At 42.3% G+C, this 27,001-nt stretch overlaps 1 protein-coding gene across 2 annotated transcripts in view; it reads left to right on the forward strand.

Moving 5' to 3' along the window:
* OPLAH (5-oxoprolinase, ATP-hydrolysing) overlaps positions 1-27,001 on the forward strand; it is a 68,365-nt gene that overhangs the window by 19,444 nt on the left and 21,920 nt on the right. For both annotated transcript variants that reach the window (XM_056522876.1, XM_056522877.1), the window contains exons 10-18: positions 577-689; positions 777-947; positions 6,872-7,009; positions 9,841-9,979; positions 12,548-12,660; positions 17,562-17,713; positions 17,807-17,967; positions 24,363-24,464; positions 26,015-26,189. In XM_056522876.1, coding sequence (XP_056378851.1) covers positions 577-689; positions 777-947; positions 6,872-7,009; positions 9,841-9,979; positions 12,548-12,660; positions 17,562-17,713; positions 17,807-17,967; positions 24,363-24,464; positions 26,015-26,189 — 1,264 coding nt within the window. The remainder of the gene's footprint in view (positions 1-576; positions 690-776; positions 948-6,871; positions 7,010-9,840; positions 9,980-12,547; positions 12,661-17,561; positions 17,714-17,806; positions 17,968-24,362; positions 24,465-26,014; positions 26,190-27,001) is intronic.

Here is a 27,001-nt window from a genome sequence, read left to right on the forward strand (position 1 = left end):
CAGTACTTAACAGCTGCTGTATGCTCCACAGGAAGTTAATTTTATCTTTTTTTATTCCTTTTTTTTTGTCTGACCACAGTGCTCTCTGCTGACACCTCTGTCCATGTCAGGAACTGTCCAGAGTAGAAACAAATCCCCATAGCAAACATCTCCTGCTCTGCACAGTTCCTGACATGGACAGATGTGTCAGCAGAGAGCACTGTGGTCAGACAAAAAAAGAAATTCAAAAAGAAAAGAACTTCCTGTGGAGCATACAGACGCTTATAAGTACTGGAAGGATTAAGATTTTTAAATAGAAGTCGTTTACAAATCTAGTCGATTAAAAAAAAAAAAAATGGTTTCCCACCGGAGTTCCCCTGTAAATAATTTGCGCAGTGCTGTCTATATTGGGTTCTAGTGGCTTTTAATAATACTTTTCAGATTTATGTTGCATTTCTTTTATTTTTTTATTTTTTTTTATATAAATTTTTATTTATGAATCAGTAGAATTACTTATAAAGACATTTAGACAATAAGAAAAAAATCCTATAATCCCATAACCAAAAATGTTACGTTTCTAATCTGTTTTGTCTACAGGCTAAAGGTCATGACACTTCCCGACACGTGTTGGCCTGTTTTGGGGGTGCAGGGGGGCAGCACGCTTGTGCTATCGCTCGTTCTCTCGGCATGAAGACCGTGTTCATCCACAAGTGAGACGCTTTCCGTGATCAGTTCTTGTTCTAGATCCGCCCATTGCTTTTACTTAGCACCGACCTCTACATATTATTTGTATGCAGATATGGCGGGGTCCTATCGGCATACGGCATGGCGCTGGCAGACGTGGTGCATGAGGCTCAGGAGCCCTGTTCTACGGTGTATGGAAAGGATTCTTTCCTGTTCCTGGAGGAGAGAATCGCAGCTCTGGAGACGCAGTGCATTGAGGCCCTTCAGCAGCAAGGATTCCAGCGGTAGGAGATCTGCGCAAAAACTGCGCAAAAACTATTATTTGTTACTTTTTTTAAATATTTTTTTTATAGACTTAAAGGAGATCTCCAGTCTTGAAAAACGTATCCCCTATCTTAAGGATAGGGGATAAGTTTCAGATCGCGGGGGAGGTCCGACCGCTGGGACCTCCCACAATCTCGTGTACAGGGCCCCATCAGCCCCCGGGAAGGGGGTGTGTCGACCACGGCACGAAGTGGCAGCTGACACGCCCCCTCAATACAACTCCTTGGCAAAGCCGGAGCGCTGCCTTTGGTAATCTCCGGTTCTGACACAGCGCTGTATTGAGGGGGGGTGTCGGCTGCCGTTGTCGGCACGCGCTCTCTGGTTAGCGAGCCGGGGCACCGTACAGGAGATCGCGGGAAGTCCCAGTGGTCGGACCCCCTGCGATCTGAAACTTATCCCCTATCCTTATGATAGGGGATACGTTTTTCAGGACTGGACTACTCCTTTAACAAAGCTTAAAGGGGAAGAATAGGGGATAAGATGTCTGATCTCAGCTGCGACACCCCAGACATCCGGTGCACGGAGGGAACTTTGTTCCATTCCAGATGACTGGAGAACACGCCCCGCTCGTGTTGCCACGGCCACGCCCCCTCAATGCAAGTCTATGGGAGGGGGCGTGACGGACGTCACGCCCCCTCCCATAGACTTTTATTGAGGGGGCGTGGCCGTGACATCACGAGCCTCTGGCGCTGCACCCGATGCTCTAAAACAAACGCCAGGTGCTGCAGAGAGATCACGGGGGTCCCCAGTGCCGGGACCCCCGTGATCAGACATCTTATCCCCTATACTTTGGATAGGGGATAAGATGTCTAGGGGCCGGAGTACCCCTTTAAGTTTACACAACTTATAAAACACTGTAGTGTCTTCCGTGGATTTCTAGTGTAGTCGTGGTTTTCCTGTGGTGTTCCAGCAGCTGATTTTGGCGCATAGTCTGCGACCAGCAGGACCTGTCCATGGTGGGATTCATCTGAGTGTATCACCTCCATATGACATGATAGAACCCATTTACTGTCCCATCCCTGGTGGTCTAGGGCAGTGGCACAGTTGATCCCTGGTGGTCCAGAGTTGCAGAGGAATTAGTGTTTAAATGTAAGTGCCTGTGTCCCTTATGGTCTAGAATAACAGAGCAGTTCATGTCATCATCCCTTGTTGTTTAGGTTAGTGGAAAGGCCTGGGCTTGTATCCCTGGTGCTCTAGAGTATCAGATTCAGGTCATTTCACTATTCCTAGTAGTTTACTGGAGAGTTTTGTGTGTGTGTCCCTGGTGGTCTGGAGCAGCCGAGAAGTTAATATCCTCATCTCTTATGGTTTAGTGTAGTGTAGTTGTGATTGTCAGCATTATTCTAAGTCTATGTAGTTGTGGAGGAGTCATTGGGCACCAGCCCTCAGTCTAGATTTGTGGAAAGGTTAGTCTACTTCCCTGGTGGTCTAGAGCAGCTGAAGTATTTATATTACCATCTCTTGTGATCTAGGTTAGTGGGAAGATAATGGTCAGGGTCCCTGGTGGTCTGTAGTAGGGGAGTCATTGTCCCCATCTCTTGTGATCTAGGTTAGTGGGAAGATAATGGTCAGGGTCCCTGGTGGTCTGTAGTAGGGGAGTCATTGTCCCCATCTCTTGTGATCTAGGTTAGTGGGAAGATTATCGTCAGGGTCCCTGGTGGTCTGTAGTAGGGGAGTCATTGTCCCCATCTCTTGTGATCTAGGTTAGTGGGAAGATTATCGTCAGGGTCCCTGGTGGTCTGTAGTAGTGGAGACATTCTCACTATCTCTTGTGATCTAGGTTAGTGGGAAGATTATCGTCATGGTCCCTGGTGGTCTGTAGTAGTGAAGTCATTGTCACTATCACTTGTGATATAGGTTAATGGGAAGATTATTGTCAGGATACCTGGTGGTCTGTAGTAGTGAAGTCATTGTCCCCATCTCTTGTGATCTAAGTTAGTGGGAAGATTATCGTCAGGGTCCCTGGTGGTCTGTAGTAGTGGAAACATTCTCACTATCTCTTGTGATCTAGGTTAGTGGGAAGATAATGGTCAGGGTCCCTGGTGGTCTGTAGTAGTGGAAACATTCTCACTATCTCTTGTGATCTAGGTTAGTGGGGAGATTATCGTCAGGGTCCCTGGTGGTCTGTAGTAGTGGAGTCATTGTCCCCATCTCTTGTGGTGCAGGTTATTGTCTGCTTCCCTGGTGGTCTAGAGGAAGAAAGGTATTAAAGGGGCTGTCCAGGATACAGCATTATTTTAGTGTTTCCTCCCCATCTATCCATATATACAGTACATATACATATATACAGTACATATCCATATACACAGTACATATCCATATATACAGTACATATCCATATACACAGTACATATACACAGTACGTATCCATATACACAGTACATATCCATATACACAGTACATATCCATATACACAGTACATATACATATATACAGTACATATAGAGTACATATCCATGTACACAGTATATATACAGTACATATCCATATACACAGTACATATCCATATATACAGTACATATCCATATACACAGTACATATCCATATACACAGTACATATACATATATACAGTACATATACATATATACATTACATATAGAGTACATATCCATGTACACAGTATATATACAGTACATATCCATATACACAGTACATATACATATACACAGTACATATCCATATACACAGTACATATACATATACACAGTATATATACAGTACATATCCATATACACAGTACATATCCATATATACAGTACATATCCATATACACAGTACATATCCATATATACAGTACATATCCATATACACAGTACATATCCATATATACAGTACATATCAATATACACAGTATATATACAGTACATATCAATATACACAGTATATATACAGTACATATCCATATACACAGTACATATCCATATACACAGTACATATACATATACACAGTACATATCCATATATACAGTACATATCCATATATACAGTACATATCCATATATACAGTACATATCCATATACACAGTACATATCCATATACACAGTACATATACATATATACAGTACATATACATATATACAGTACATATCCATATATACAGTACATATCCATATACACAGTACATATCCATATACACAGTACATATCCATATATACAGTACATATCCATATACACAGTACATATCCATATACACAGTACATATACATATACACAGTACATATACATATATACAGTACATATCCATATACACAGTACATATCCATATACATAGTACATATACATAGTACATATACATATACACAGTACATATACATATACACAGTACATATCCATATACACAGTACATATACATATATACAGTACATATCCATATACACAGTACATATCCATATACACAGTACATATACATATACACAGTACATATACATATACACAGTACATATCCATATATACAGTACATATCCATATACACAGTACATATCCATATACACAGTACATATCCATATACACAGTACATATACATATACACAGTACATATACATATACACAGTACATATACATATACACAGTACATATCCATATACATAGTACATATACATATATACAGTACATATCCATATGCACAGTACATATACATATATACAGTACATATCCATATACACAGTACATATACATATATACAGTACATATCCATATGCACAGTACATATACATATATACAGTACATATCCATATACACAGTACATATACATATATACAGTACATATCCATATGCACAGTACATATACATATATACAGTACATATCCATATACACAGTACATATACATATACACAGTACATATCCATATACACAGTACATATACATATATACAGTACATATACATATATACAGTACATATCCATATACACAGTACATATCCATATATACAGTACATATCCATATACACAGTACATATCCATATACACAGTACATATCCATATATACAGTACATATCCATATACACAGTACATATACATATATACAGTACATGTACATATACACAGTACATATACATATACACAGTACATATACATATATACAGTACATATACATATATACAGTACATATCCATATACACAGTACATATCCATATATACAGTACATATCCATATACACAGTACATATACACAGTACGTATCCATATACACAGTACATATACACAGTACGTATCCATATACACAGTACATATACATATACACAGTACATATACATATATACAGTACATATACACAGTACATATACATATACACAGTACATATACATATATACAGTACATATACACAGTACATATACAGTACATATCCATATACACAGTACATATCCATATACACAGTACATATCCATATATACAGTACATATCCATATACACAGTACATATACACAGTACATATACATATACACAGTACATATACATATATACAGTACATATACATATACACAGTACATATACATATATACAGTACATATCCATATACACAGTACATATACACAGTACGTATCCATATACACAGTACATATACATATACACAGTACATATACATATATACAGTACATATACACAGTACATATACATATACACAGTACATATACATATATACAGTACATATACATATATACAGTACATATACACAGTACATATACAGTACATATCCATATACACAGTACATATCCATATATACAGTACATATCCATATACACAGTACATATACACAGTACATATACATATACACAGTACATATACATATATACAGTACATATACATATACACAGTACATATACAGTACATATCCATATACACAGTACATATCCATATATACAGTACATATCCATATACACAGTACATATCCATATATACAGTACATATACACAGTACATATACAGTACATATCCATATATACAGTACATATCCATATACACAGTACATATCCATATACACAGTACATATACACAGTACATATACAGTACATATCCATATACACAGTACATATACATATATACAGTACATATCCATATACACAGTACATATCCATATACACAGTACATATACATATATACAGTACATATCCATATACACAGTACGTATCCATATACACAGTACATATCCATATACACAGTACATATCCATATACACAGTACATATACATATATACAGTACATATCCATATACACAGTACATATACATATATACAGTACATATCCATATACACAGTACATATACATATATACAGTAGCTTTGTGACTTACAAACTAGTGTTAAGCGCGAAAATCCAAATTGGCACTTTGCGACTTCGCGAATATTTAGACTATAGCGATTATATATTCGTAATGACAATGATCTGTACTGTGTAAAAAGAAGGCTCCAATATTAATTACTGTGTGAGTCGGTGTGGAGCGCGAATATTTCGTATATGCGAATATTTGCGAATATCGTCACTTCCAGAGGACACTGGTCCCTCCCTTCTTTTATCTTGTGGGCCAATGAGAAGGATGCAGATACAGTTGTCACAGGTTAGCAGAATCCCCAGTAACCAATAGGAAAGTTGCCAACAGATAGTTAGTGTAAAGATATAATCGCGCATGCGCACTTTACAAATTTAATTACGAATTTCACATGGAAATATGAACGAATATGCGAAATTTGCGAACATAGGACGAATATTTGTCTATATATCCGCAAAATATCGCAAATTCGAATATGGCGGCTGCCGCTCGTCACTATTACAAACACAGATCTGTAGGATGAACCATTAAACGAGGCGTTAAGATTGCGACAATTCATGTGGTAACACGAGGAGACCCCAGAAATCAAAGCTTCTACAGTCTTTACGATTATCTTCTATAGGTCTCAGATTGACACCGAATCCTTCCTACATCTGCGCTATGAGAGAACGGACTGTGCGCTAATGTGCTCAGCGAAGGGACACCCGGAGACCCCCGACTCCTGCCGTGTGGGGGACTTCAAGGAGGCCTTCACTGCCAGGTAAAAGAACAAATCTGAGCACGAATTCTCTGCTCTATAAGGGTTAATGCCAAATACGCCTTATCATGTTTGTATCCTTAAACGGGTACTCCGCTGCTCAGTGTTTGGAACAAACTGTTCCAAATGCTGGAGCTGGCGCTGGAAGCTTGTGATGTCATAGCCCCGCCCCCTCTATGCAAGTCTATGGGCATTGAGCTGCCATAACAGCGCCACAGGGAGCTGATCTGCCTGTAACAAAAAGGCTCTGCTCATAGATTTTCTTATATATACAGTGATCCCTCAACATACAATAGTTACAACATACAATGGTCTTTTCTGGTCCTTTGTAACTTGAAACCAGACTCCACATACAATGTACGGACAGTCCAAATCTGTGATACCTGTCAATGGCTGGAAGAACCGACCAATCAGAATGGGCATTCACTGGTAAAACACCTGTATTACTGAAGTGTATACACTGACTGGTGTCTGGTAGCGCCCCCTACAGTACAGGGAGGTATTGCATGTTCTGTACTCTTTACCTGTATTACTGAAGTGTATGCACTGACTGGTGTCTGGTAGCGCCCCCTACAGTACAGGGAGGTATTACATGTTCTGTACTCTTTACCTGTATTACTGAAGTGCATGAACTGACTGGTGTCTGGTAGCGCCCCCTACAGTACAGGGAGGTATTACATGTTCTGTACTCTTTACCGGTATTACTGAAGTGTATGCACTGACTGGTGTCTGGTAGTGCCCCCTACAGTACAGGGAGGTATTACATGTTCTGTACTCTTTACCTGTATTACTGAAGTGTATGCACTGACTGGTGTCTGGTAGCGCCCCCTACAGTACAGGGAGGTATTACATGTTCTGTACTCTTTACCTGTATTACTGAAGTGCATGAACTGACTGGTGTCTGGTAGCGCCCCCTACAGTACAGGGAGGTATTACATGTTCTGTACTCTTTACCGGTATTACTGAAGAGTATGCACTGACTGGTGTCTGGTAGTGCCCCCTACAGTACAGGGAGGTATTACATGTTCTGTACTCTTTACCTGTATTACTGAAGTGTATGCACTGACTGGTGTCTGGTAGCGCCCCCTACAGTACAGGGAGGTATTACATGTTCTGTACTCTTTACCTGTATTACTGAAGTGTATGCACTGACTGGTGTCTGGTAGCGCCCCCTACAGTACAGGGAGGTATTACATGTTCTGTACTCTTTACCTGTATTACTGAAGTGTATGCACTGACTGGTAGCGCCCTCTACAGTACAGGGAGGTATTACATGTTCTGTACTCTTTACCTGTATTACTGAAGTGTATGCAGTGACTGGTGTCTGGTAGCACCCCCTACAGTACAGGGAGGTATTACATGCTCTGTACTCTTTACCTGTATTACTGAAGTGTATGCAGTGACTGGTGTCTGGTAGCGCCCCCTACAGTACAGGGAGGTATTACATGTTCTGTACTCTTTACCTGTATTACTGAAGTGTATGCACTGACTGGTGTCTGGTAGCGCCCCCTACAGTACAGGGAGGTATTACATGTTCTGTACTCTTTACCTGTATTACTGAAGTGTATGCACTGACTGGTGTCTGGTAGCGCCCTCTACAGTTCAGGGAGGTATTACATGTTCTATTCTACTCTTTACCTGTATTACTGAAGTGTATGCACTGACTGGTGTCTGGTAGCGCCCTCTACAGTTCAGGGAGGTATTACATGTTCTATTCTACTCTTTACCTGTATTACTGAAGTGTATGCACTGACTGGTGTCTGGTAGCGCCCCCTACAGTACAGGGAGGTATTATATGTTCTGTACTCTTTACCTGTATTACTGAAGTGTATGCACTGACTGGTGTCTGGTAGTGCCCCCTACAGTACAGGGAGGTATTACATGTTCTGTACTCTTTACCTGTATTACTGAAGTGTATGCACTGACTGGTGTCTGGTAGCGCCCCCTACAGTACAGGGAGGTATTACATGTTCTGTACTCTTTACCTGTATTACTGAAGTGTATGTACTGACTGGTGTCTGGTAGTGCCCCCTACAGTACAGCGAGGTATTACATGTTCTGTACTCTTTACCTGTACCAGGATTAGCTGCTCCTTTGGACACCAGGTGAGGGCGGCTCCATGTTACTTTTTTAGGACACTGTGTACTGTACCGGACCCTGAAGAGGCTCCTGTCCTCTACATAGACAGTGATTACATCTCCAGCAGATCTTTATTACTTTATATGTAAGGATTTGCTTTATCTATATTAGTTATCTACTTATTTTTGTTTAATCCTCACTTTTTCCTATTTTTGGATGACATTTTGGGGCTTCAGAATCAATTACCAGGTTTCCATAGAGTTATGGTCTCAACATACAATGGTTTCAACATACAATGGTCGTCCTGGAAACAATTGATATTGTAACTTGAGGAACCACTGTTGTGTATGTATATGTGTATATATATATATATATATATATATATTATGTAATAAATATATAAAGAATATATAGAATATTTTTATTATAGTTTCTGAGACTTTGTAACTGGGGCCAGAGCTGATCTTCGGGCATGTTACCTGAGAAGGTTGTGTTCCTTACCAGAGAAAGCCCACGGAGTGCTAATGGCCTTTTTGAATTTCTGTTCTACATCGGAAGCGTTGCTCCTCCCTAAGGAGAATACTTACCCCTTTTAGCTCTATCTATCTATATATATATATATATATATATATATATATATATATATATATATATATATATATCTATATATATATATATAATTTTTTTATTTTTTTTGTTAAGATTAATATAGATATATTATGAGAGGTTTTGATACTGATTGTTCCCCTCACCAGGTATATGAAGGAGTTCGGATTCACCATCCCTTCCCGAAATATTGTGGTGGACGACATCCGTGTACGAGGAACGGGCAGCACCGGCATCCGCTGTGAGAGTCGCATGGAGCCCAGTGGACGGCCGCCTCGTGTAGAGACCGTGAGTGGATATTGTTTCAGTGTGTGGCCCCCCCTGAGGGCCCATAAAACCGCACACAGACTTATCCAGATACCTGTTGCACGTGTGCCACCCAGTGGTCATAGTGTACTCTTGCGTCCTACTCACCCTTTGGCAGTGTTTCCCAACCAGGGTGCCTCCAGCTGTTGCAAAACTACAACTCCCAGCATGCCCGGACAGCCAACGGCTGTCCGGGCATGCTGGGAGTTGTAGTTTTGCAACAGCTGGAGGCACCCTGGTTGGGAAACACTGCCCTATGGACATGTGGCGCACATGTCAATCACCACATTGGCACGCCACTAGATATGGCCGACTATACACAGTCCAGCCAACAGACCCGGTAGACTGGAAACGCCTGCAAGACATATTTCATTGTCACACGGCAGAAATTCTTCTATGCCGCTTAAATTCCAGCGGTCGGTCCTTTGGATCGGGGATAAGTTATTTTTAGAGATGAACCAACTTACAGTAAATTCGATTCGTCACGAACTTCTCGGCTCGGCAGTTGATGACTTTTCCTGCATAAATTAGTTCAGCTTTCAGGTGCTCCGGTGGGCTGGAAAAGGTGGATACAGTCCTAGGAAAGAGTCTCCTAATACTGTATCCACCTTTTCCAGCCCACGGGAGCACCGGAAAGCTGAATTAATTTATGCAGGAAAAGTTATCAACTGCCGAGCCGAGAAGTTCGTGACGAATCAAATTTACTGTAAGTTCGCTCATCTCTAGTTATTTTCACTGCACTACTGGTACCTTTACATTTTTGCAGAATTCCCTTGAAGTCAATGGAGCTCTTAGAATTTTCTGCAGAATTCTGTGTTTGGAGCACATAGGAATTCCGCAGAAATTGAGCTGAAATTTTTGCAATTTGGCAGAATTTCAGCTTAATTTCTTCAGAATTTCTATGTGCTCAAAACACAGAATTCTGCAGAAAATTCTAAGAGGTCCCATTGACTTCAAGGGTATTCTGCTGGGAATTCTGCAAATATTTAAAGGAGCAGTGCAGTGAAAAATAACTTCTTCCCTATCGGATGGATCACGGGGGGGGGGGGGGGGTTGGGGACTGATCGCCGGGACCCCCCCACGATCTGAATGGGACCCCGGCAGTGTGCTGGAAGGGGGAGTGCTGACCCCCGCACGGAGCGGGGGGGGGGGGGGGGGGGGGGGTTGGGTGTCGCCCGCTTACCCCCATACATGAGGGGGGGGGGTGTCGGCCGCTGCTTCCTGCAGGGGTCGGAACGTCCACTTCCAGCAGATTGGTGAGGCCCCGTTCAGGAGGTTGCGGGTGGTCCCAGCGCTCGGACCCCCTGTGATCTATAAGTTATCCCCTATCCTTTAGATAGGGGATAAGTTATTTTTCACTGCACTACTCATTTAAAGGGGTACTCCAGTGGAAAACATATTTTTTTTTTTTTTTTTTTTTTTATGAACTGGTGCCAGAAAGTTAAACAGATTTCTAAATTACTTCTATTAAAAAAATCTTTATCCTTCCAGTACTTTTTAGCAGCTGTATGCTACAGGGAAAATTCCCATTGCAAACCTATGCTGCTCTGGACAGTTCCTGACACGGACAGAGGTGTCAGCAGAGAGCACTGTGGACAAGACAAAAAAGAAATTCAAAAAGCAAAGAATTTCCTCTGTAGCATACAGCTTCTAATATGTACTGGAAGGATAAATATTTTTTTATAGAAGCAATTTACAAATCTGTTTAAAGGGGTTATCCTGGAAAAAACTTTTTTTATATATATCAACTGGCTCCAGAAAGTCAAACAGATTTGTAAATTACTTCTATTAAAAAATCTTAATCCTTTCAGTACTTATGAGCTGCTAAAGTTGAGTTGTATTTTTCTGTCTAAGTGCTCTCTGATGACACGTGTCTCGAGAACCGCCCAGTTTAGAAGCAAATCCCCATAGCAAACCTCTTCTACTCTGTGCAGTTCCCGAGACAAGCAGAGGTGTCAGCAGAGAGCACTGTTGCCAGACAGAAAAGAACAACTCAACTGCAGCAGCTGATAATTATTGAAAGGATTAAGATTTTTTAATAGAAGTAATTTACAAATCTGTTTAACTTTCTGGAGCCAGTTGATATATATAAAAAAAAAGTTTTTTTTCCTGGAATACCCCTTTAACTGTCTGGGACCAGTTCATAAAAAAAAAAATGTTTTCCACCGGAGTACCCCTTTAAAGACATGTTCAAAGTTTTTGTAGAATCCGGAAAGCAGAATTTCTGCGGCGGAAATTCTGCCATGTGAATGGGTCAGCGGAATCCCCAATCGATTCAATGTGTAATAAATTTTGAAGAATTTCCAATCAGAATTTTACCTGCGGAATTCTGTGCGGAAATTTTGGCATGTGAACATAGCCATATGCTGCGCCCGCACACAGGACACCCTCCAGACCTACACTCCACGCACCCACCAGAAACAAGCCACCCCAAGCCCACGGGACCACTGCCCCACCAACAAACCCCTCCGCCCATAGTAGTGCGAACGTCGCCCTCGTTCCCAACAACCTTTTTCACCAATTTGACTTTCTATGGTCACTTCCTTCCAGGTCACTAAATGTTACTTTGAGGACGGATACATGGACACGGATGTGTATCTTCTGGAGGAGCTGTCATGTGACCACAGCATCACCGGCCCGGCCATTATCATAGACAAGAACAGGTGCGGACAATGCTTCGTTACTCTATAATTCTTCACATTATACGTCGCTGTCATTTTAATAAACTTGTGACATGTGAGTTATAACCCTCTGAGTAGCGGAGCCGCGTTCTTCACTCCCCGCCGGCCGCTCCGTCCGACCATTCCAGACTTTGGGTTGGAGTGAGGGTCCGGTGGGCACTGCTGCGCTCTACACCCATTATGTCAGAAGTGACACACAGGGCCGTCTATACTTGAGATGTCTAGAAAACAAGGCAAAAGTTTTATTCAGATGCCTCTAATGCTTTATTATCAGTCCATGGATAGACATCTGTAATCTCCTTACTACTGGGATTACACACTGTAATAAACCTCCTCCTCATGTAATCTCCTTACTACTGGGGTGACACACTGTAACAAACCTCCTCCTCATGTAATCTCCTTACTACTGGAGTGACACACTGTAACAAACCCCCTCCTCATGTAATCTCCTTATTACTGGGATGACACACTGTAATAAACCTCCTCCTCATGTAATCTCCTTACTACTGGTGTGACACACTGTAACAAACCTCCTCCTCATGTAATCTCCTTACTACTGGGGTGACACACTGTAACAAACCTCCTCCTCATGTAATCTCCTTACTACTGGGTGACACACTGTAACAAACCGCCTCCTCATGTAATCTCCTTACTACTGGGGTGACACACTGTAACAAACCTCCTCCTCATGTAATCTCCTTACTACTGGGATGACACACTGTAATAAACCTCCTCCTCATGTAATCTCCTTACTACTGGGGTGACACACTGTAACAAACCTCCTCATGTAATCTCCTTACTACCTCCATTCTTCTTGTATTGCCTTGCTGAGGGGAGGCGCTGCTCTCCGGTTGGAGCACGGGTCCTGGAGAGGGGATTGGAGCTACTTGTCATATATGTTACAAAAAAAGGAAAATTATATATGTTACTGAGTACCACCTAATCCGGATTATGTACAAAAAAAATTTTTTTTTTTGTGTCTAGCACCTATATTTCTCTCACAAATACCTTCTGTCTGTTTGTGGTAGCCATGGGGTGTTAGAAAAAATACCTTATCACTTCGTGACACCAGGACACAGTTATCCTATACATGGTCCGAGGTTGGAGACAGCTTCTCCTGGGCCAGACACGGGGAGTAAATGAACGCACCGACGTCAGGTTACGGATAACGGTCTTTACTGAGCTGGGGGCAGATGATATTACTCTGACCATTGGTTTTGGGTGAGAGAGTGTAACGTAACCCCTTGGGAGCCCTGTTGCCTTGTTTGGGCCTTGTGGTGCTTTCACCAAACGGATTTATACTGACTTGTAAGACGGGTAGATGAATCCTGGTAGGTAGGATCCTGTCCAAGTATTGAAGCCTTCTCCGCCGGCCCATGAACTTCCACCGTACGGGAGATCCTTGAAGAATGACCAGATAAAGTAGCACATGACACACAGCACACCTGAACCTCACTGTGGCTCAGATTACACTGTTCTAGAACACTGGGGAAACTCCTCCCCCCCACTACACTACTTTAGGGGTTCCCATTGGCAGGCAGGGTCACATGGGGTTCACTGCTCTCTCTTAAAGGGATACTCCCATGGAAAACTTTTTTTTTTTAAATAAACTGGTGCCAGAAAGTTAAACAGATTTGTAAATTACTTCTATTAAACAATCTTAATCCTTCCAGTACTTTTTAGGGGCTTTATACTACAGAGGAAATGCTTTTCTTTTTGTATTTCTCTTCTGTCACAACCACAGTGCTCTCTGCTGACCTCTGCTGTCTATTTTCAGGAACTGTCCAGAACAGCATATGTTTCCTATGGGAATTTTCTCCTGGTCTGGAAAGTTCTTAAAATGGACAGAGGTGTCAGCAGAGAGCACTGTGGTCATGACAGAAGAGAAATCCAAAAAGAAAAGCATTTCCTCTGTAGTATACAGCCCCTAACAAGTACTGGAAGGATTAAGATTTTTTAATAGAAGTAATTTACAAATCTGTTTAACTTTCTGTTTAAAATAAAGTTTTCCAGTGGAGTACCCCTTTAACCTCTTAAGGACCAAGGGCGTACAGGTACGCCCTTGGTCCTGCTCTCCTGATATAACGCGGGGTTACACAGTAACCCCGCGTCATATCGCGGCGGGCCTGGCGTCATAGTGAAGCCGGGACCCGCCTCTAATAGCGCGCAGCGCCGATCGCGGCTAAAAGTGAAACCGAAAGTGGCCAGCTAGCTCAGTCGGGCTGTTCGGGATAGCCGCGGCTAATCGCGGTATCCCGAACAGCTGACAGGACAGCGGGAGGGCCCCTTCCTGCCTCCTCGCTGTCCGATCGCCGAATGACTGCTCAGTGCCTGAGATCCAGGCATGAGCAGTCATGCGGCAGAATCGTTGATCACTGGTTTCTTATGAGAAACCAGTCATCAGCATAGAAGATCAGTGTGTGCAGTGTTATAGGTCCCTATGGGATAACAATGATCAGTATAAGAGATCAGTGTGTGCAGTGTTATAGGTCCCTATGGGATAACAATGATCAGTATAAGAGATCAGTGTGTGCAGTGTTATAGGTCCCTATGGGATAACAATGATCAGTATAAGAGATCAGTGTGTGCAGTGTTATACTCTCCTATGGGATAACAATGATCAGTATAAGAGATCATTGTGTGCAGTGTTATAGGTCCCTATGGGATAACAATGATCAGTATAAGAGATCAGTGTGTGCAGTGTTATAGGTCCCTATGGGATAACAATGATCAGTATAAGAGATCAGTGTGTGCAGTGTTATAGGTCCCTATGGGATAACAATGATCAGTATAAGAGATCAGTGTGTGCAGTGTTATACTCTCCTATGGGATAACAATGATCAGTATAAGAGATCAGTGTGTGCAGTGTTATAGGTCCCTATGGGATAACAATGATCAGTATAAGAGATCAGTGTGTGCAGTGTTATAGGTCCCTATGGGATAACAATGATCAGTATAAGAGATCAGTGTGTGCAGTGTTATAGGTCCCTATGGGATAACAATGATCAGTATAAGAGATCAGTGTGTGCAGTGTTATAGGTCCCTATGGGATAACAATGATCAGTATAAGAGATCAGTGTGTGCAGTGTTATAGGTCCCTATGGGATAACAATGATCAGTATAAGAGATCAGTGTGTGCAGTGTTATAGGTCCCTATGGGAGCTATAACACTGCAAAAAAAGTGAATAAAGATCATTTAACTCCTCCCCTATTAAAAGTTTGAATCACCCCCCTTTCCAAATAAATAAAAAAAACACAGTGTAAATAAAAATAAACATATGTGGTATCACCGCGTGCGGAAATGTCCGAATTATAAAAATATATCATTAATTAAACCGCTCGGTCAATGGCGTGCGCGCAAAAAAATTCCAAAGTCCAAAATAGTGCATTTTTGGTCACTTGTTATATCATTTAAAAATGAATAAAAAGCGATCAATAAGTCCTATCCATGCAAAAATAGTACCATTAAAAACTTCAGATCACGGCGCAAAAAATGAGCTCTCATACCGCCCCATACACGGAAAAACAAAAAAGTTATAGGGGTCAGAAGATGACAATTTTAAACGTATTAATTTTCCTGCATGTAGTTATGATTTTTCCCAGAAGTGCAACAATATCCAACCTATATAAGTAGGGGATCATTTTAACCGTATGGACCTACAGAATAAAGATAAGGTGTCATTTTTACCGAAAAATGTACTATGTAGAAACGCACAATGATTTTTTTTTCCGTTTCACCGTAGATTTTTGGGTAAAATGACTGACGTCATTACAAAGTAGAATTGGTGGCGCAAAAAATAAGCCATCATATGGATTTTTAGGTGCAAAATTGAAAGAGTTATGATTTTTTAAAGGCAAGGAGCAAAAAATGAAAGTGCAAAAACGGAAAAACCCCCGGTCCTTAAGGGGTTAAGGCTACAGTAACACAGGAATAACATATATACACATAACAATAGAATTAATAAGAAAAATATATTACTTTTCAATAAAGTACAAACATAATTGGTATGTTGCCCGAAGCGTTCCAAAGCCACAGGACAGCCATTGGTGCTGGGACACCACAACTTGGTTTTTTCATTCTTTGCTTTGGAGGGGGCGTGTCCTCACTCTTCATGACTCTTCTTCCTCCCTGATTCTGCTGTGCTGTGCTGGGTCTCTTCCACCAATCACTGCAGGCTGCTCTGTAACCCCCCTCCTGCCTGTTTTCATGCTGCAGTCTGATAGAACAGGAGTGAGCAGAGAGGAGTGGACTTTCTGGACTTTGTCCAAGCTGGGTCAAAGATAATACAGCAGCTGAACAGGATAATGTTCTGGACGGTATGGGGAACCCTAGTGAAGTTTTTTATTTTATTTTTTTTAGGAGCCATGATTTCTATAAAAAGAAAACCTTTTCTTATGAAGTATGTCCGAAAGGTTCATGTTTTGCCGAGATGTATAATCTTTAAAAAGTTCCGCTGCCCCTGCGTTCAGAGCATTTTGTTACGAACGCTTGGAGTGGGTGGGGGAGGGGATCGTGACATCACGGCCACGCCTCTCGTGATGTCACATCACACCCCCTCAATGCAAGTTTATGAGACTTGCATTGAGGGGGTGTGGCATCACAAGGGGCATGGCTGCCGCCCATAGACTTGTATTGAGGGGGCGTGGCATCACAAGGGGCATGGCCGTGATGTCACGACCCCTGCTGCCTGCACCCAGCATTCTAAACGAAGTCTGGGTGCTGCACAGAGATCGCGGGGGTCCCAGCTGTGGGACAACCGCAATCAGATATCCAAAGGATTGGGGATAAGATGTCTATAGGTGGAGTACCCCTTTAAATCAAACATGTGACTGAACTGTAGACTAAGGATATTACCGGGATTACAGTATGTTTGTCTCTCTAGCACCGTGTTGGTGGAGCCGGACTGCACCGCCTCTATTACGGACTATGGCGACATCCGGATCTCTGTAAGGAGCGGACAACATCAGACGATCGGACCAGAGCTCGACACCATCCAGTTGTCCATCTTTTCCCATCGCTTCATGAGCATAGCCGGTCAGAGTCCTGCATTCTCTCCTGTTATCTGGTTAGGATGCCTCCATTTATTCCATTTCTAATCCAGCTTATCCTCCTCCTCTCCCTACATAGAACAAATGGGTCGTATCCTGCAGAGAACGGCTATCTCCACCAACATCAAGGAACGCCTGGACTTCTCCTGCGCTCTCTTCGGTCCTGACGGGGGTCTGGTGTCCAACGCTCCCCATATTCCTGTGCATTTAGGAGCCATGCAGGAAACTGTGCAATTTCAGGTAAATGGATATAGGTATTGAAAGAGCTTTATTCATCATTCAGTCACACAAAGCATGACAGTACAATATACAGCACAGGTTCCCTAAGCTATACACCGTACCATATGCTACGCTAACATTCCGCTCCATCACTCCATATCGAATAAAACAAAGTCGAAAAACAACAACATATTACAGTCTGTGATCAGGGAGGGGCATGGGATCAATGGATATAACTTGTATAACTCACCTGTAACACACAGCCGCTTCTGAGCTTGCTCCATGGACTGCGGGAAAGGTCGATGCACGGTGAACATTGGGAGTTAAAAACCTTAAAACAACAATTAGCATTTTGGTCTTAAAGGAAAACTGTCAGCTTGCTCCCCCTGCACTAACCAGTGATACTGGCTGGTACTGCGGGGGACACTGATCAGTTTGATGCCTACCGTCCCCGGATCCATCCCGGCCTTTGGCCCAAATCTTTGTTTTTCTGTATATGCTAATTAGGTACTAACTGGCACTGGTCGGGTTACTGGCACTCTGATGTCAGCGCCGCCCAACTCATCAATATTCCTCCCCTCCCTCCGCCTCTCTCTCTTCTCCCCACTCTGTAAGGGAGAGGCAAAGGGAGGGGAGGAATATTGATGAGCTGGGCGGCGCTGACGTCAGAGTGCCAGTAACCTCGACCTGTGCCAGTTAGCACCTAATAAACCAAAAACAACCAAAAATAGCTAAAATTTTACAATCTTTGTTAGAAAAGTACTTAAAACCTATGACAAAGATACTTAAAATATCAGTAGACATGTAGAGTAGGGGGTCTCTTATACAGAGACTCTCCTACGGGACAATTTTACCCGACGCGTTTCCCCGTACCACTAATATAATACGGTTCATCAGGGGTATACAAAAAAGTGTACCTAATGACAGAGTGGAGATAACAAGATACCTTAGATTATTCCATTGTAAAAGATAAATAGATACATCAAGCAAAAGAATGTACATATAGCAAGAGGCAGACGAAAATGCAACGTTACATCACATATATATGGGCATTTTTCTTAAGAATTATGTCCCCAGAAGAGAGTTGCCATCAGAAAATATTTTTGGAACTTGGTATATTTTCCTCCGGAGAATAAGAAAAATGGCCATATATATGTGATGTAACGTTGCATTTTCGTCTGCCTCTTGCTATATGTACATTCTTTTGCTTGATGTATCTATTTATCTTTTACAATGGAATAATCTAAGGTATCTTGTTATCTCCACTCTGTCATTAGGTACACTTTTTTTGTATACCCCTGATGAACCGTATTATATTAGTGGTATGGGGAAACGCGTCGGGTAAAATTTGGGGGATTGTCCCTTAGGAGAGTCTCTGTATAAGAGACCCCCTACTCTATATGTCTACTGATATTTTAAGTATCTTTGTCATAGGTTTTAAGTACTTTTCTAATAAAGATTGTAAAATGTTAGCTATTTCTGGTTGTTTTTGGTTATGAAAACTAGCTAAATTGGATGTGATAGTTCAGCTTTGTCAGTGATTGGTTAGCAACTAATTAGCATATATAGAAAAATGAAGATTTCGGCGGGATTGATCCGGGCACAGTAAGCATCAAACTGATCGGCATCCCCTGCACTACCAGCCAGTACCACTGGTTAGTGCGGGGGGAGCAAGCTGACAATTTTCCTTTAAAATCAACTGGTGCCAGAAAGTTAAACAGATTTGTAAATGACTTCTATTTAAAAATCTTAATCCTTTCAGTACTTATCAGCTGCTGTATACTACAAAGGAAGTTCTTTTCTTTTTGAATTTCTTTTCTGCCTGACCACAGTGCTCTCTGCTGACACCTCTGTCCATGTCAGGAATTGTCCAGAGCAGGATATGTTTCCTATGGGGATTTGCTCCTACTCTGGACAGTTCCTAAAATGGACAGAGGTGTCAGCAGAGAGCACTGTGGTCAGGCAGAAAAGAAATTCAAAAACAAAAGAATTTCCTCTGATAAGTACCAGAAGGATTAAGATTTTTAAATAAAAGTAATTTATAAATCTGTATAACTTTCTGGCACCAGTTGATTTAAAAAAAAAAAAAAAAAAAGTGTTTTCCACCGGAGTACCCCTTTAATCATAGACCCACATGGGTCTATGATTAAAGGAGTACTCTGCCCCTAGACATCTTATCCCCTATACAAAGGATAGGGGATAAGATGTCTGATTGTGGGGATCCTGCCGCTGTGGACCCCCGCGATCTCCCTGCTGCACCCAGCGTTCGTTCAGAGCGTCGGGTGCAGTGCCGAAGGCTGGTGATGTCACTGCCACGCCCCCTCAATGCAAGTCTATGGGAGGGGGCGTGACGGCAGTCACGCCCCCTCCCATAGACTTGCACTGAGGGGGCGTGGACGTGACGTCATGAGCGGGCGTGGTCGTGGCGTCACGAGCCTCCGCCCTGCATTGCTCCGTGCACCGGATGACTGGGGTGTCACAGCCGAGATCGTGGGGGCCCCACCAGCATGACCCCCGCGATCAGACATCCCCTATCCTTTGGAAAGAGGATTAGATGTCTAGGGGCAGAGTACCCCTTTAAGGTTGTAAGACCGAAACGCGTCAAGCCTGATGCTTAGTGTTTTTATGTAGTGTGTTTTTGACTCCTATATTTTTATGGCTTAATTTGGCTTAAAAAGATGGATTTTTACTTCATTTTATGGATATTTTTTTGCTGGTATTGATGTTTCCTTTCTAAAACTTCCTCTTTCTTGCTTAGACGTCTTATTATCAGAATCTCTTCTAGAATCTCATCCTGTGTATATCAGATGGATATGGTTGAGATAATTCATTAAAGCAGAGAGCACTGTGCTCGTGATGTCAGCAGAGAGCTCTGTGTTCCAAAAAGAAAATAATTTCCTCTGTAGTATTCAGCAGCTAATAAGTACTGGAAGGATTAAGATTTTTTAATAGAAATAATTTACAAATCTTTTTAACTTTCTGGCACCAGTTGATTTAAAAAAAAAAAAAGTTTTCTACCGGAGTACCCCTTTAATACCAGACCACTACTAGAAAAGTTTATAATTTTGGTCAATTATGGTCCAGATTATGTCTTTTTCTTTCTCTCTAGGAAGATTACGTCCATTTTCGCCACCAGTATACGTCAGCAACCTGTCAAAAAGGCATTCCAATGTATACTGCACATTGTCTTTAACCCTTTGTCGACACATGACGATCAGGTGTGCCATCAGAGACTATGACGTGAGCTCAGGCGCAGAGCTGGCTTCCTAGCCGGTGAGTGTTGGCTTCTATCAGTAGCCAGCACTCACCATTAATGACCGACATCAGCAACGTTGCGATCGTTAGGTGACCGATCAACACCCACACAACTTAATGTTAATCAGTTAAAGGAGATCTGTAGTGGTCATTTTTTATAATCCCGCTCCCGGGCTGCAAAAAGTAACAAAACAAATCTTAACTCACCTTCCAACGTTCTCCCGTTTCGCCGATATCAGCATCCCGGCCCTCCGGTGTCGGTCTTCTTCATGCTTCTTGGGGGCGGTGAATCATACCGCGCTCAGCGTAGTGCCGGCCACAGTAATGTCCCACCTCGGCCAGTGATAGGCTGAACACACGTCATGTAAGGAGCCCGGGCAGCAGGGAGAAGGCGGGGCCCAGGCTCCTTACATGACACTGCGCTCAGCCTATCACCGGCCGAGGCGGGACATTGCTGTCGTCAGAGACACTGAGAGCAGTATGAGTCACCGGGAAGCAGGAAGAAGCCCAGCACCAGAGGACCGGGATGCCGATATCGGAGCAAAGGGGGAAAGTCAGAAGGTGAGTTTAAAGGGGTTCTCCACCATAAGGTGATTTTAGTACGTACCTGGCAGACAGTAATGGACATGGCTTAGGAAGGATCTGCGCTTGTCCTGGGGCTAAATGGCTATGTTGTGAGATTACCATAACATTGTGGCTAGCTTTTGTGAACTGGTATTTCCTGTTTGAGTTTTCTTCTTTTTGCCTAAAAATCCCATAATTCCATTTTCCTCCCCCCCACACATCAGCCACCCCACCCATTGAAACATAAATTAGCTGCATCCATTAAAAAGACCTGTGGTTTTCAATCAGGGTGCCTCCAGCTGTTACATTAGTTGCAGATTGATCTCTCTCCCACCAAGCGATTGCTCCACCCATTGAAGCAGACAGGCTCCCTGTTATCAGCTGACTAGTGATGTCAGGTCTCGGCCGCATTGCAACCTGGGAAAAATGTCATTTTGTATGCTGGTAAAAATAAATATTGGGGTGAAAATCACAGAAGAATTGTGAGAAAACGGTCACACACAGGTACAGACACTATATTATGGACTACACTAACTTTACAGCTCCTGCAGCATAGTCAAATAAAAAAAAAATCCTGGAATACCCCTTTAAAGTTTTTGTTACTTTTTGCAGCCCGGGCACAGGGGAAAAATAAAAATGACCTCTAAAGATCTTCTGAAGCCTCCATGTTGGCTCTATTAGCTCCGCTGATACACTCTGCCTCAAGCAATGGCATAGCATCAGTATAAGCAATCTAATTATCACTTCTAAGGGGGACATTTATCATTGGTTTAGACCACTTCAATGTTCTAAATGTCCCTGCAAATTTTGCGCAGTTGCATTTTTCTGCGCATTTAGTTTTTGCGCAATTTTCGGAAGAACATCTTTCAAAGTTGTCTACTGTTTGGTGCACTGTACACCACGTTTTGCAGTGGAGCTCTGTTTATTATTTGCGCAAATTAAATTTAAAAGCGTTTATTTAATTTTTTTGTGCAAACCTACACCACCCAGTAGGACACGTGCAAAAAAAAATACACCAAGCAAACAGGGGTAAAAATCTTTACTACCTTACACCAACATTGATAAATGTCCCCCTAAGAGTCCACTATAGGGAGTCCACCAGAAAAAAATTAAAAAAGAGACCCTCCCCTAATAAATTTAAATAACCCCTCTTTTCCGATAAAAAAAAAAATATTGGGATCAAAAAGTCCCATCTAAACAACAATAGTGCCAATAAAAACTACAGATTAAGGCGCAAACAATGAGCCCTTAGAGACCCCCGTCAATGGAAAAATAAAAAAGGTAGTGTAAATTATACTGCGCAAAAAAAAAAAAATCCTGAAACGTAAGCAAATTTTTTTTTTTTTATCATACCCCACAAATAAAAATTTGGGGGGGGGGGTTTGCCGAACATAAAATAAGCCTCATGTGGGTCTGTAAATGGCCAAGTAAAAGTGTTATGGCTATTAAAATGTAAGGATGAAAAAATTAAAATGCCAACTTTAAAGGGGTACTCCGACCCTAGACATCTTATCCCTTATCCAAAGGATAGGGGATTAGATGTCTGATCATAGGGGTCCCACAGATGGGACCCCGCGATCTCTGTGCAGCACCCGGCATTCATTTAGAACGCTGGGTGTGGGTGGTGGGGGTCGTGAAGTCACGGCCACGCCCCTTCAATGTCACACCACGCCCCCTCAATGCAAGTCTATGAGAGGGGGCATGGCTACCGCCACACTCCCTCCCATAGACTTGCTTTGAGGGGGCGTGGACGTGACATCACGACCCCCTCTGCTCATTTCAAGCATTCGGAACAAAATGTTCCGAATGCTGGGTATATATATATCGTGTGTGTGTATATATATTGTAAAGGGTTTCACTCTGGGATCGTCCTTTGTCGTAGCCAAAGGACACGTTTTTCCACAATAAACCGGCAAACAGCGAGTCCTTTCTGCAATTCTGGCTCCTCGCCAGGTTTATTAAACGGGGTGCAGGATAAACAAAACATAAAAATAACTCCTAGGCCGTCTAGCCACTCACTACACATGTAGCATGCCCTGACTAATAACTGATGGGCTTTTCCCTGCCAGTTTAAACACAATAAGTCCTGCAGCCTTATAAGACACAGTTCACATTTGAACATAAAGTCCCATTTGTATAGCCACCTGCTATATGTTACAGGAGCTGCGTCTCTCACTCCGGGAGTCCACGCTTGTGTCCTCAGCAGCCATTGCTGTGCCCGCCTGGCACTGGACACGGTGTCTCCCCCCTCTAACAGCCACTTCTGTCTAGGGGAGAGCCCCGATTATTATGTTTCTCTTGCTTTTAAGGACCCTTCCCCTTTCTGCTGCCTCATTGATTAGTCCACAAGTGGAGATTTCTGCAGGATCAGTTTGGGAAATGCACCCTTTCCTTGCCACACTGTCACAATATATATATACTGCGCCTTTATGCCCCCCCCCCCCCCCCCCATTGTGACTATGTCTGCTCCTTTTCCCAATACGGTGTCTGTTCAGGACTCATGTGCTGCAATGTTTTATGCTTTTTACTTCCCAGATCCAAATTTGTCAAATTGATTTCTTCCTTTTTGTTTTTTTTTTTTTATTCTTTTGCTTCAGATTAAAAACTTGCAGGACGATCTGAGGGAAGGTGATGTGATTCTAAGCAATCACCCCAGTGCGGGGGGCAGTCACCTCCCGGACCTGACAGTCATCACACCGGTAAGTGTCCACCAAACCCCGACATCATCCATCTATGTCCTCTCAGAATTATTGTTTTGTGTTTTATTTGGTTATATACAGTATATGGTGTTGTCAATGATGTTTTCATATTATACAGTTATGTATATATAAGATGTTTGTTTCTGACACTGCAGTTTAGGTTTATATACCTGAAGTTTCTCATGCTCCTGATAGGGGGCAGTCAGTATCCAATTCCCAGAAAACCTCTTTAAGAACTTGTGTATAGTCTTGCTTTTTTCTGTCTCTGTGTCAGCAGTGGGGTCCTCCTGGGTCTCCTCCATAGTGGGGTCCTCCTGGGTCTCCTCCATAGTGGGGTCCTCCTGGGTCTCCTCCATAGTGGGATCCTCCTGGGTCTCCTCCATAGTGGGGTCCTCCTGGGTCTCCTCCATAGTGGGGTCCTCCTGGGTCTCCTCCATAGTGGGGTCCTCCTGGGTCTCCTCCATAGTGTTTCGTTTCATTTAAATGTGGACAGATAGTTCACACTGACACTGATGCTCCCTGAGCCTGCAGGACAGCTTGAATATCTTTGGAACTTGTTTGGGGCTGCTTATCCACCATCCGGAATATCCTGCGTTGATATCTTTCATCAATTTTTATCTTCCGTCCACATCCAGGGAGATTATCTACAGTGCCATGGGTTGTAAACTTCTTGATAATGTTGTGCACTGTGGACAAAGGCAAATCTAGATCTCTGGAGATGGACTTGTAACCTTGAGATTGTTGATATTTTTCCACAATTTTGGTTCTCAAGTCCTCAGACAGTTCTCTTCTCCTCTTTCTGTTGTCCGTGCTTAGTGTGGCACACACAGACACACAATGCAAAGACTAAGTGAACTTCTCTCCTTTTTATCTGCTTTCAGGTGTGATTTTTATATTGCCCACACCTGTTACTTGCCCCAGGGGAGTATAAAGGAGCATCACGTGCCTGAAACAATCTTATCTTTCCACAATTTTAAAAGGGTGACAATAATTTTGTCCAGCCCATTTTTGGAGATTGGTGACCTTGGCCCTCATTTACTTAGAAAATCGGGTTGTAAATCTATGTTGCTTTTTCCCCCTGGTATTTATTATTATGTCGCATCCTGTTTGTCGCACGTGGGTTTTGTTGGTTTTGGTTTCCAACTCCTCTGAGTTGTCGGGAAAAAATCCACAACAATTCAACAAATTCGGGTTGGAAACCTTAATAAATACGTGGGAAAGCTCAGAAATGTCGGACAAAACAAGTCGGGTTTAGAATAGTAAATGAGGGCCATTATGTCCAATTTGCTTTTTTTCCTCCTTTTTTGGTTTAGTTCCAATACACACAAAGGGAATAAACATGTGTATAGCAAAACCTGTGTTACTGCAATCCTTTTCTGTGAGAAATACTTCATTATATAGAAAAATGTCAGGGGGGGGGGGGGGGACAACATTTACGGCCATGATTGTGTATATATTTATGCCACCACTCAATCACTGGGACAGTTCAGACCATTCTGCAGTTTTTATGTTGGTTTCTGCTCATTTTCGGTGACTCTCTTGTCTTGCAGGTGTTCCGGGTCGAAGCCCCACGTCCGGTTTTCTTTGTGGCATCCCGTGGGCACCATGCTGACATTGGAGGCATCACCCCCGGCTCCATGCCACCACATTCCAAGTCCTTGAAAGAAGAAGGAGCCGTTTTTACCTCTTTTAAACTTGTGAAGGCGGGAACGTTCCAAGAAGAAGGTGAGCAGTCGTGATATGGCGGTTTATCCATGTAATGTATGTACACAGTGACCTCACCAGCAGAATAGTGAGTACAGCTCTGGAGTATAATACAGGATATAACTCAGGATCAGTACAGGATATGTAATGTATGTACACAGTGACCTCACTAGCAGAATAGTGAGTACAGCTCTGGGGTATAATACAGGACATAACTCAGGATCAGTACAGGATAAGTAATGTAATATATGTACACAGTGACCTCACCAGCAGAATAGTGAGTACAGCTCTGGAGTATAATACAGGATATAACTCAGGATCAGTACAGGATAAGTAATGTAATGTATGTACACAGTGACCTCACCAGCAGAATAGTGAGTACAGCTCTGGAGTATAATACAGGATATAACTCAGGATAAGTACAGGATAAGTAATGTAATGTATGTACACAGTGACCTCACCAGCAGAATAGTGAGTACAGCTCTGGAGTATAATACAGGATATAACTCAGGATCAGTACAGGATAAGTAATGTAATGTATGTACACAGTGACCTCACCAGCAGAATAGTGAGTACAGCTCTGGAGTATAATACAGGATATAACTCAGGATAAGTACAGGATAAGTAATGTAATGTAGGTACACAGTGACCTCACCAGCAGAATAGTGAGTACAGCTCTGGAGTATAATACAGGATATAACTCAGGATCAGTACAGGATAAGTAATGTAATGTATGTACACAGTGACCTCACCAGCTGAATAGTGAGTACAGCTCTGGAGTATAATACAGGATATAACTCAGGATCAGTACAGGATAAGTAATGTAATGTATG

Source organism: Hyla sarda, chromosome 5, assembly GCF_029499605.1.
Source record: "Hyla sarda isolate aHylSar1 chromosome 5, aHylSar1.hap1, whole genome shotgun sequence".
Taxonomy (NCBI): Eukaryota; Metazoa; Chordata; class Amphibia; order Anura; family Hylidae; genus Hyla; species Hyla sarda.